Consider the following 13,464-nt stretch of genomic DNA (forward strand, 5'->3'; position numbering starts at 1 on the left):
CTAGACAGTTATATTTGAACTCCACAAATTCCTTTGCAATTTGAAAACCCAGAGATACATTATAAGTCTATTTCAGTAGAATACTAAACAGGATCCCAAAATAACCAGTTATCTTGAGAGTATGATTAAAACAATGTATTTGTGTCACAGCAGATGGTTATGCTATAAGAAATGACTGAAACCTATTAAAGCCCAGGAGATTCCTCCACGAAAATAAGACTTTTAATTCTTGAACCCAATCTTGTACCATTTGTCTAATTCTTTTATCACCAAGCAAGAGGCAGTAACAGTAAGATATGTGTCTACCACACTTTTGATCAGTCCTCAAAGATTGTGGCCAAAAATCAATGCTGGACTACAATTATTGTTGGAGGATCTAAATATTCAGAATTTATCTTTTCTTTTCAGTTATAGGTTAAGTATAAATAGAAAGCCATCAGTTAGTATCAGCAGCAATGGCAAGTAACGTATTCCTTGAAAGTTGTAATAGCTACCAATTAAAGGCATACTAAAAATCAGAAGAAGTGTGCCCTGAGTTATGGGAACGTTTGTTTCACTTTGGACACCTTAGTTGTGCTGATGGACAGGACATGCCATTCCCATGATCCATGGCACAGCATAGAGTCTATCCTAACTCAAGAAAGCATTTTCAAAATTCAATCATAGCCTGAAAAAATTTCCCACACCTCACTGTCACTCACAAATCGTTCACGAAAATCCATTTCGCTACAGCCCCAGTTGTGATATTGTAATAACCATCAGAAAGCCTATCACATTAAGTCAGTCAAGATCTGCTTGCAAAATATAATCAAGCATAATTTCATGATTAAATAAATAGTGTATAAACCTGCTATTATTGGTTTTCATTTTCTTTTCAATACTACCATTTTCCATTTTCTCACTGGTAGTTTTCCTGACTATTCAAATGTCATTATTGCCCTTTATTGTTATTCAAATGAAGCTTTTTTTTATTAGATCCTCTGACACTATATATAAGGCTTTGCTTCTTCACTAGTAATAATTCTATTTCTGAGGGAAAATGGAAGTGATTGCACACAAAAGTCTGAGCTCTCACTTTATGTTAGGTTAAGCCTGCACCTGAAATGAGATTTTAATTTAATCGTATTGGAGAAAACCAAAGGTTTTTATTAACTACCTTCAGAAATATCCTTTTCCATGCAGGTTTTTTGGTTCAAAAACCTAAGAAACCATTACTCCTCTTCAACGATGTGTATAAGACACACCGAATAAATTAAACTCAAATTTCTTTCATCAGATGGTATTCGTCATTTGTGTATTTTTCTTTTGAAAGGTAGGGGAAAATATTCTATACAAATAGTTTAAAGAAAATATTATAATTCAGTTAAATAACTTCTTAAATGTACTTTGTAGTAGATCTATGGAAAGTACAATTTAAAAGGCATATAGCCATAAATACACCGTTGTTGGTTTTATTAATATAGTACACTGGTTCACAAAAGAAAACTGTATCAACCGCAGGTTACAGCTCTATAAAAACAAATCTAACAAATACAGTATCAAGTTATATAAAGGTAACTGATATGTCTGTTAGTGACCAGCAGACTTAAAAATTGTACCTTTCTGCGGTACCCTACCAGCAGTTTTTACTGTGTAGAGAAATAGAGTATCACCTATTACTAGAGTATCACCTATTACTATAACCACAGATCTGTTTCCTAGCAGGAAAACTAACATAAGAGGAGAACAAATGAAAGTATCAGGCACTTTACCCAAGAACTAGAATTCCTCAGGGACGACGAACTTCAAGGTTATTAGGACTTGTTATGAGGGCGCATGTAAAAGAGGCAGCATCATCTGGTACAGAGACGGAGGGTGATGGATTCGGATGCAGTCGGACAAGAAAGCCACAGGGAGGGCTTATACTTACCTGCCTAATATCTCTGTGTACAGAGAGAGCACTCTTCCATGCCACGAGAAGATAAGAAATAAAGGACATTGGGGGATTACTGACCCTCGGGAGACAAAGCTAATTCTATTAAATACTTCTGGTACAACATGAGGTGTCATGTAATTAAGCACCAGCATGTTTATTCCAGATAACAAGAGCCATAGGAACTTAGTAAAAGGAATTGAGCATCTATACTAGCACCTACGAAGACACTGACCACATGGACCCCAAAGATCCAGATAATATCACAACAATCTCAGTTCCCAAGAGGCCCCAGGGAATAACTAACGTGCGACTATGACTTCAGCGCTACACGCCTCTTTTTCCAATTTACCTGTACAAATGTTCTCACATACCTACCCTCCTTGCCTAGAATCACGACCCACCACGTAGAAGAAAAAAACTAAACACGGGAGACGTACAAACAGCTTTCTTGAAATATGTATTCTCCTTTACTATGAAGAGAAGCTGAAAGTTTAAGCAGAAGTACTCAACCTTTTAAATACAGAAGAACTTAAATAATACTGAAGCAGGCCAGGGTCAGAGAATTTGGGTTCTAGTTTCTGCCATATAAGTTGGCTGTGTGGCCTTAGACACACTAATTCTTTGACCTTGACACGTGTTACCATTTCCACCATCCTCCCAGCTCTGCGCAGGTCCTTCACTCAACGACAGCGTTTGGCACCGCTGCTGTACTTTAATTAAAGGAGCGGAGTTGTCTACGTCACCTCGGATGGTTTTTGTCCCCACAGGTGCTTTTGGCACCAAGTGGAAGAAGGGACCATTTGCCAACTCCATGCTTCCAGGATCGAGATCAAAGCTCAAGATGCTGCTGTAAGTCAAGGACGTGATTTAACTCACCTCCAGAGACTTCGGTGCTGCTCCTCAAGCTGAGCCAGCAGGTGTTCGATGTATTTATTGGAGTCCATGTATTCCTGCAGACACACACACACGAAGACAAAGCAAAGCCCGTTACACTCGTCACCAGGACTCCCAGACTGTCTTCGTCTCCAGAAGAAGATTTTGGACAAGATCATCCCTTGGCCTCTCCCAGTTTTAGCAGTACATGCTTCTTTGACTTACAGGCATGGTCATTTGGGGATGAATAATATTTTCCCTGTAATCTGTGATCATGCTATGAACAAAGAACTGAAGGGAACTGGAGTTCTCGGCAAGTCAGCATAAAAATACTCTTTTTTAAAAAAATATATTTTTATTGAGGTATAGTCAGTTTACAATGTGTCTGTTTCTAGTGTACAGCACAATGTGTCAGTCATGCAAGAACATACACATATTCAATTTCATATTCCTTTTCACCGTAAGTTACTACAAGATATTGAACACAGATCCCTGTGCTATACAGCATGAACTTGTTTATCTGTTTTATATATAGTAGTTAATATTGGCAAATCTCAAAAAATCCTCTTGTTCACAGAAAAAAGCTAATTTCATAGTCATCTCCATTGTGCTCTGTTCTGCTGTATAAAAGTAAGGGGGAAAATACGGAAGCCAATCTCACTTTTGCTGCTGACCTTAGAAGAGTGACAATGAAGCAGACAACACAGGTCTTGATCCTACTGATTTTACACAAATCACTTCCTAGCAAAAACACAGTTTTTCAATCATACAGAAGCTCCATATAGTCACTGGCCTCATTCACTGGGCAAACCAATACGTTTCGATGAAGCACAGGCCCGTTTTCCTTCATCTCCTTAAATGAACAAAACAATGTAATTTGGTTTTGGTTTTCCTTTTTTTTTTTTTGGACTCATAGAAAATAAATCTTTGGCTTAGTCTAAGAAGATATAAAGACGAAGTTTACCTTGTTTAGAAATGTGGGTAAATTTTTGTAAATCAAGCTGTATTTTCAAGAAATATTTCTGAAAATTTAGGGACTCCTTTGTTGCCTGAGAATTGTTCACAAAAATCCAGCGGTTATTAAATCTGATTTTTTAAAATTTGGGATTCCTGAATATGAGGTTCATCTACATTAGTTTCAATTGCTAACTATGTAGAAAAATATGATGTGTAAAATTTTGTGTATGATTTATTTCATTCTGAACCTGACACTTCTTTCCCTTTCTAATTAAAGATCTAGCCCGCAGGCCCCTGTGTCTACATTACAACTGCCTTAGATGGAAGGATGTCCAATGATTTCAGTGTCAAGGCACCCATGAAAGTTACTGTTTCATTTTTTATGGATCTGAGATAAACTAGGAACTTTTCTTTCTGAAAAACAGATTTATTTTGATGAAATGATACATACAATCTGTTGCTCCTATAAAATATTTACTATAATGGAAGGGAAGGAGTGGAAGAAACACAGGAAGAGTTGACCTAATATAATGGAAAGGATCCTGTTCCAAGTTTCTGGGCCTGGATCCACCTGTGTTTCCTTGGAGAAGCCTTCTTATCTCTCCACAATATTCCAGTTAGACTGGAGAGTGTCCCAAGTCCTCACCTAGCTAAAACTGTTCTAATTTTATAACACTATAATTCTATCGCAGAAAATTAATGAGTTTTATCCTTATTAATATTCATATTCATTTTAGTTATTTCAACAAGATCATTGGGCCATCACAACCAAAGCGGGAATCTGTTTCTGCAGGAAGTAGCAATGGTTTGTGGTTATGTTAAGAATACTTATCAAGGTTTAAACATGATTTAGAACATTCAAAATTATCAAAAATATTTTCAAATGCAATTGAAATAGAATGGAATAAAAATTGAATGAATATAAATTCAATTGAAAAAAATTTTAAACATGGTGTTCCTTAGTAGAAACAAACAGATAAACTTCAAAGTCACTCATCCATTCTCCATTCAATTTTTTGCAACATCTGTTATATGCCAAGTGCTGTTCTAACTTCAGTAGATACAGAAATAACTAAGAGGGAGGAAGCTCCTGCCCTCAAAGAGTTTATATTCTGTAGAGAGAGTGGTAACAAATAAGCCAGCAGATCAATTTCAGACTGGTTACATGCTAGAACAGGTGACAGGAAGGACTTTAAATGGGGAGCACACCTCCTTCACACAACATGGCTGGAAGAGGACTCTGAGCAAATGATATGTGAGCTAGGACCTGGAAGAGGAGGAGGCACTCAGACACTGGGAGGGAGGGAGGTGGGGGAATGCCGCAGGCAAAGGAAACAGCATATGCAAAGGCCCCCGAGATGTGGTATTTAAGAAACAGAAAAGAAGCTAGCGGGGCCTGGAGCAGAGCCTGGGGTGTGTAGTCCAAAATGAAATTGAAGAGGTAGGTAGGGGCCAAATCAGGTGCCAGCTCTGGAACACAGTTTAGATTAAGACCAAGAGATTTGTTACTGTGTTCATTCTCCTTAGCTCAAGTCAGAGGTGGAAGCTGAAAGGTGTGATTACAAATATGATTTTTGGATCAAAGAGATTTAGATTCAGATCTTACTAGCTATGTCCCCTCTGGCAAGTTATTTAACTCGTTAAGCCTCATTTCCTTCATCTTCAGACAGGTAAATAATCATTTACAGAGGTGCTGTAAGGATTCAATAAAACAGTGTAAGCAGGCACCACATGCCAAGCAGGGAGCAGAGCCTCTTCCATAGGATCAAACCTCTTGTCAAAAGGGATACCTCTCTGCAAAATGAAAGCTATACCCATTTTCCTTTCTCTGACTCAACTTCAAGATTTTTAAGTGTATGCTTCTTCAATTAAATTGCTGAATATTAGAATAGGTAGTTAGAGACTAATAGTAATACAGATTTTCAATCATTACAAGTAGGTATCACTGGACTGTGGTATAAAAGCTATTTCACATAACAATACTGGAAGATTCTAGCATTACATAGCTTTAACCAATTTTCCATAAAAATAACTATTATAAGAAGTCTTAAACTACACGACATTGGGAAACTGGGATTATGACTTCTCCATATTTCTTTTTCCCCCCATATTTATTTCCAGCTTTATTTTTCTCCATAGCATGCTCACTTCTAACATTCAATTTATGTTACTTGCATGTTTGGGGTACTGTCTGTACCCTACCCTAAGAATTTAGGCAGTACCCTCATACATTTATCATTTTTGGCCCCTGAATTGGGGATATTAGTTAACTAACAATAAATCCCTACTATTCTCTAAGAACAAAATAGGATTATTCTACTGGGAATCACTTACCTATTTGGAAATTAACTCCAAGGAAACAATGGAGGGTGAGAGCAGTGGGGCTGGCAGTGGTCTACCCTGGAACTATAGTCACAGCAAGTCCAATGTTGGAGTGACTGTGTCGACAGTGAGAGCTTGGGTACAAAGTGCATACCCAAAGGATGTCCTTAATGTGGACTCCAATATTCCAAAGCATCAAAGGCACAGGCAGAAAGAAAGGCAGAATTCTACCCCAGTATAACATTGCTCCCCAAATTGCCTGAAAGACATTAGATATTGGGAGACCTTGGAGAAAAGTCTTCAAAAATGCAGACTGACAGAAACTGGAATCTAGACTGTCTGTTGGTGGTCCCAGGTTCTGCATGGATCATTCCAGAATGAGTAAACTGAAAACATACAACACAGAACCTAAGAAGTCCTAGAAGACCAGGGGAAGAAAGCATCACCTGCAATCACTGGAGAAGGTATCAGTCTGAAAATGATCAAGAAAGCATTAAAAAAAAAAACTTCACATGTTTGGTAGTATCCAGGAAGGCATGTCTCTCCATAATATGTGCAGAAAGCTTCAAAAAAAAAAAGATACTCAGATAAAAAGAATTAAATTAAAAACATGATGAGTTGAAAACAATAAAATGAAATGAAAAAGGTGCTGGGTGAGCTAAGAACATCAAGGGAATATAAACTGGAACAGCAAAATGGAAACTTACTGGTCTTTACATTGTTATTTTTATTATGGGATGACTCTCCACACCATGAAATGGTACTTTGGAGAAGAGTGAGTAATGGATCGTGGTGTATTGACACTAAGTAGTCACACAAATGAAGTCTACTTCTCAGTATCTCATCTGGAAACAAATCACTTTCCAAGACAAGTACTTAAATACAGGCACCCTCAGTATCCACAGGGGATTGGTTCCAGGATCCCCTGCAGATACCAGAATCCAAGGAAGCTCTCAAGTCCTTCAGAGTCAGCCCTCTGTACCCACAGATGTGGAAGCCATGGACAGAGGCCTGACTGTACTTACTAAGCCTTCTCCCATTGCTATGGTATGAATCAATTACTGTACATACACAGGTAGTGAAGATGAAAACTGCTACAACCTTGAAGAAAAACATACACCCATATCCCCATTGTCCTTGGTGTCAGTGTTCACGTCTGTAGCATTATCTATGAAAAATGTCAGTTTCCCAGGCTTGCTTTGCCCAGCACGTACCTCCCATGTCACTCAGTGCAAAGACTTCATTCAAAGTACAGTTATTATTTGATGAACATTGTATTCTACTCATTTTCCTTGTGACAAACCCACTTTAGATATAATAGTAGAATTGACGGTAAAAACACATACACAGTCCTGTGAAGGACAAACAATCTAAATTAAAGGATGAAAATGAACATGAATAGAGACATGAGGTATAGGAGGTCAGAAAATGTAGGTTTGTCTAACAATTATAGCTTTTGAGTATTTGACGAGATTTGGAATGTAAACAATGACGAAAAGGATAATTAAAGAAATATTTTAGAATAGAATATAGAAAAAATTGGATTTTGCATATCAGAAAGGTTCCTCACATTCCAAGTAGAGTTTATGGAAAATTATCCACACATCCACCTGAGTAAGAGCTGAATAAAAATAGTATGGGGGAGGGTGGGCAGAGGTGAGCAGTGGGGAGACTGCGAACATCCAGACAAACGCGTTTCCCACCAAGGATTTTTTTAAAAAGCTGGCTGCATAGTTTCTGGCCCCGGAATGAACATTGAAATAAGACACATAGTCAAGCTTTTGAGTCTTAATCCATAAATATCGCCACCAAAGTGGCTGCTATATAACAAAGCAACAGAACGATATTCTCAGGCGCAGATGAATTCAGAAAATTCCAGCACCTACCTTAATTAAAAACACCTGTGAATGGCGGGGTGGGGGAGGGGTTAGTCTAAGACGGCAGCTTCGGAAGATTCTGAACTCACCTTGCCGCATGGACATACCAAATCTACAGCTACATGTGGAACAGTTAATTCCCTTTGAAAAAACTGAGAACAAGCTGAGATAGTCCTCCACAATAAATAATTATAGGACCACAACAAATAATAAATGAGATGGGAAGGAGCGGCAGAGACAGGGTCTGACCAAAAATTCTACCCCGATGCAGCGACTGACTCACAAATCCAGAGCTTCTCCCTGAAGTTCAAGGGGTTTGTGTGTGATACCAGCCACTCCAGCCCTTGCAACATAAAACAGAGAGACGAGCCCCCAAAATGTCTGACTTAGAAAACCAACGGGGTCTAAGTCCAAGGGACCCAAAGTGAACCGGATCCTCCTTTTAAAAGACTTGCATGAGGTCTCACTCACCCTGGAACCCAGTGCAAAAGCAGCAGTTTGAAAAGTGCCTGGGCTATACGTGAAGGAGATTCATTTTCTAATCTTCAAGCATCTGCTGGAGGAGCATAGTTGGGAACGTGTCTGGAGATGGAGGTGCTGGCAAACGCCATTTTTGCTCCCTCCCTCTGTCCTGTTGGCACCGGCGGCGGGCATGCGCAGATGCGGAACCCTCCCACTGCCTTGCTAAGCTCCCTGGCTGGGACCAGCTAGTGTGAGCAGTCACCGCGCTCTCGCTCCCTTGCTGGAGCTGGCAGGGGCGCAGAGACGAGGGTTTTTCCTGATGCCATGCTGAAGCCAAGGGATGTGTCCCACTCCTGCATACTCCAGCTCCCCTTCTAGTGCCAGGAGATTCGAGCAATCCTTACAAGGGATGCCCCCCGACTGCCTGGACCTGGTGGCCAAGGGGGCTTGCATTCCTGGGCTCCATGGGACTGTAACAATTGGAAAGACAGTTCTTGGCAGGCTACCACCCCAGGACACAGCACAGACAGCAGAGTGAAACATACCTCCAGTCTTCTCGTGGAAAAAGGACTATTTGCTGTTTCTGGAGATTGCACCTGAGGGACGGGCTTCAGGTTTGCCATCTACATCTCTATCTGTATCTACAGAGTAGAGAGTCATTTGCAGGGAATGCAAGACACTGTCTTTGTATACTCCTTGGCTTCAATGCAGCTCAATGATACCACCCAGAAAGGAGTTTATATACTTGTCCGAAGGCCTGATTTGTGCAACTTTTGCCCAGGAATCACCTCCAGATCTCCTAGTCTGGAGACCAGCAGGGTTTATGACTGTGATCCATTGGACTGTATATTTGCATACTTCAAAAGCTGCTGCCTGAGGGTCTGGCTTTCAATTAGCCTAACAATAAGTGCTAAATGAGATCCTTCCCCTCAGAACAATGATAGGTCTTGATACACCCTCAGAACAATGGAACCTATCAAGAGTAAATCAGGCTGCTTAAAAAAAAATCACACAGGTTCAAAAGACAACCAATAGCCGGGGCAAGTCTGAATGACAAGGTCCATCACCTACACAAGACCACTACTGTAAGACTGTAAGAGGCAGCTGTTTCACCTAATTCATAGAAACAGAGAATCAGGCAAAATGAGGAAACAGGAATGTGCTCCAAAAGAAAAAGACAAGGCAAAACCTCAGGAAAAAACCTTAATGAAATGGAGAAAAGTAATCTATTGATAAAGAATGCAAACTAACGATCATAAAAATGCTCACTGAACGCAGGAGAAGAGTGGATGAACACAGTGAGAACTTCAGCAGAGAGAAATTATAAGGAAGTACAAAACAAGTCTCAGAGCTGAGAATACAATAACTGAACTAAAAAATACATGAGTGGGAAGGAATAAACTGGGAGTTTGAGGTTTGCAGATACTAATGTATATAAAATAGACAAACAACAAGTTCATACTGTATAGCACAGGGAACTATATCCAATATCTTGTAGTAACTTATGGTGAAAAAGAACATGAAAATGAATATATGTATGTTCATGTATGACTGAAGCATTTATGCTGTACACCAGAAATTGACACATTATAAACTACTATACCTCAATAAATACACACACACACAAATACACTAGAGGGATTCAACAGCAGACTAAATAAAGCAGGAGAAAGAATCAGTTGTCTGGAAGACAGGGTAATGGAACCTATCCAAACCAGCAGCTAAAATAAAATAATACAAATAAAAAATAAAGTGAAGAGAGCTGAAGGGAACAATAAGACAACATTAAGAGGACTAATATTCACATTATGGGGTCCCAGGAGAAGAAAGAGAGAAAGGGACGGAACTTATTTGAAGAAATAATGGCTGAAAAGTCTCCCTAATCTGGAAAGGGAAACAGACATCCAGGTCCAGGAAGCCCAGAGAGTTCCAAATAAGATGAACCTAAAGAGATCCACACCAAGGTGCATTATATTTAAAATGTCAATACATATATATAAAATAACATACATATATACACACACACACGCACAATGGAATATATTATTCAACCATAAAAATAATGAAATCTTGCTATTTGTGACAGCATGGATGGAACTTGAGGGGATTATGCTAAGCAAAATAAGTCAGAAAAAGATAAATACCATATGATTCACATATGTGGAATCTAAAAAAAAAAAAACAAACAACAAAAAAAACCAAGCAAAACAAAACCAAAATCATAGATACAGAGAACAGAATGTGGTTGCCAGAAGGGAAAGGGGTTGTGTAGAAGGTGAAACTGGTGAAGGGGGTCAAAAGGTACAAACTACCAGTTACAAAATAAACAAGTGATGGGGAAATGTACTGTACAGCATGGTGATTATAGTTAATATTGTAGAGCCTACTTGAAATTTGCCAAGAGAGTAAATTCTAAAGTTAACTTACTATGGTGACAAATGGTATTGAGACTTATTGTGGTGGTCATTTCACAGTGCATACAGATATCAAATCATTATCTTGTATACCTGAAACCAACATAATAGTGTCAAATACATCTCAATAATTTTTTAAAATATGTGTGCATATCTTAAACTTTCTTAAAAGTTTGTGTATATATGCAAACATATACAAATATCCCAGAGATGAGTAAAAAAATTATACCAAAGATGCATATGTATATATGTATGCATGTGCATGTGTGAATGTACACATATATTCTATACTGAACAGCAAATGAAAATATGGAATTCACAATGCAAAAAGAAAATTCAAAATAATTTAAACAGATTTTTTTATTTCTAAAAATGTAATTAGGATTATACAGTTAAACGTAAACATCCTAGAAGGAGGATATAGAGTACGCATTACATAACTTTGTGGTGGACGGAGGGAGAAGGAAGACAAAGAGGAAAACAGGAAGATGGAAGACAACGGGGGAAACAGGAGGATGCAAAACTCTCTCTGTACACAGAGACAAAGTTACTGTTCTATACTTGACTTGCTAATCAGAAAAGCTTAAGTACAAGGCTGTGTTTTGCCTACACCTTTAACAGCTGGGGAAGGTAACTTAGTAATATGTCATGGAAATTGGAACATACATGTACCTTTGCTCCAGATGTTCCATGTCTAAAAATCATTCTGAGTAAATAGTGAAAAAAAAAAGGATATTCAAAATATTATTTCTAGCAATATAAAACAACTGGATGTCTTAGGTTCCAAAAATAAAGGAATGCTTAAAACAAAGCACACTTTACCTATTTAAAGAATTATACTATTCCTTAAATTTAAAGAATGTATAGTAAAATGGATAATAGTATAATGACAGGTGAAATAAGTCTGATGTAAAACTGCATAATCCTGTTTATCACAGTTTTGAGATATATAATGTATAATCAATTAAAAGAGAATAAAGCACATATATACAGTAGTATAGTGGGCTAAATTAATTTCTTCTGTATATTTTTCTCTTTCTAGTTTTGAAATATTATATGCTCACTATACAAACTAAAAAAGTCATGAATATTATTTAGAAAAATACAGTCCCAGAAAATGTCCAGAAAGGTTTAATTATAATTAAATTTTAGAAAGCTAGACCTAAAATACTGCAATAAAACAATTTCTTTTATATTACTCTAAAGCTAAGCTGGTGTTTGAAACAATAAACCCCTTGGTTTTTTTCACTTGCCCTTGTCAGCATTCTGCTAAAAGAGATTCACCTAAGTTAAGACTGAGGAGGAACACCAAGTTACACCAAGACATATTTGTATAATATGTTTTAAAATTTTTACAAAGGTGTAGCATCTGTTCCTTGGCTAAAACTTATGCAAATTAGAATCATTTTGCAGATATATTTCAGGAAATTTGCCTTTCATGTCTTTAATGCATGTGTTTCAGGGCAATTAGTATGAGACATTTAAAGCAATTAGCTTTATAGATAGACTGAATGTTGCACGTCTATGTAGTATAAGCCCACTTAACGTGAACCTCGTTTTGCCTGATCTAGGTCAGTTCTGAGCAAAGCCCATTATGAATGAATTCTAATGATGGGAGGATCTGATGTATCGTTCACTTCAAGTAGAGTTTAAAATATAATACTCTATCAAAGCTTGCAGAACTCCAGATCCCTCCAAATAATCTTCATGTTATAATCAGCGTAATTTATGCCAGAGCTTGGGAAATCCCGTCAGCAGTTTTGTGATGACTCATGTAGGATTCCCAGTTTACCTATGGGCAAAGCAGCACATGCTAGAGGCCAGCTGTTGAAATCAACAGCACTAGCACTAGTTACAGGGATTTCCCCAATTAGGAAATGACTACTAAAACAAGGGATGCCGCCCTCAAAAACTATCTTGTCACCTTAATGCAGAGGTATATCTACATGTATAAATGCAAAAAACTAAAACATATCCCCTATGGGAATTACACAGCAATAGACCAAAAGGTGCCTCATACTTGACTGGCATCTGTGTAGACATAAATTCTTCCAGTGAAATATTTGTTAATGTTAAACAACACAAAGAAATCAATTCAGGAAAATCAGCTCTAAAAGATTGATGTCACTGCCATTATCTCTCATTAGCCATCTCTAATTCCTCTTTCCCATTTATTCCTCAAATCTTGCTTCTACTGCAAATTCTTCAGTAGAATTGCTCTGTTAAAGCCACCAGTGGCCTCTGTAAGGTGGAATTTCAGGATATTGAGTGATCTTTATTGCATGAACAGTTCCTGCAGGAAGACATTTAACACTTTCTTTCTCCCTGGTATTTTGTAAAAAGTGTTTCCTGTCTTCTTCTATCACTCTGAGATCTTTGTCTTTTTTCTTCCTTCTTCTTCTAATTCCTTTATGCATCAAGAGTAAGATTCTATCATAGACGCTCTTCCAATTGAAAAATCCAGTAGGTTACTAGGGCTTCAACAATCACTCAAAATCCAGAGATTCCCAGATATTTACCTACAGGCTAGATCACCCTCTTGAGGTCCAATGTTATCTGGCTGTTTACCAAATAGGTCCCTCTGGATGAGCCCCAACTCTTCAAAGCATGTCTTACTTCATCTTTGCATCCTCCAATACTTGGC

General features: G+C 38.1%; 1 protein-coding gene across 11 annotated transcripts in view; it reads right to left on the reverse strand.

Annotated features, from left to right (window-relative positions):
• NCKAP5 (NCK associated protein 5) overlaps positions 1–13,464 on the reverse strand; it is a 918,970-nt gene that overhangs the window by 584,874 nt on the left and 320,632 nt on the right. For 10 of the 11 annotated variants that reach the window (XM_064484702.1, XM_064484710.1, XM_064484704.1 and 7 more), the window contains one exon: positions 2,792–2,865. The exons of the other annotated variant lie outside the window; for it this stretch is intronic. In XM_064484702.1, the coding sequence (XP_064340772.1) occupies positions 2,792–2,865 (74 nt within the window). The remainder of the gene's footprint in view (positions 1–2,791; positions 2,866–13,464) is intronic. 11 annotated transcript variants of the gene reach the window in all.

Source organism: Camelus dromedarius, chromosome 4 (assembly GCF_036321535.1).
Source record: "Camelus dromedarius isolate mCamDro1 chromosome 4, mCamDro1.pat, whole genome shotgun sequence".
Classification (NCBI taxonomy): Eukaryota; Metazoa; Chordata; class Mammalia; order Artiodactyla; family Camelidae; genus Camelus; species Camelus dromedarius.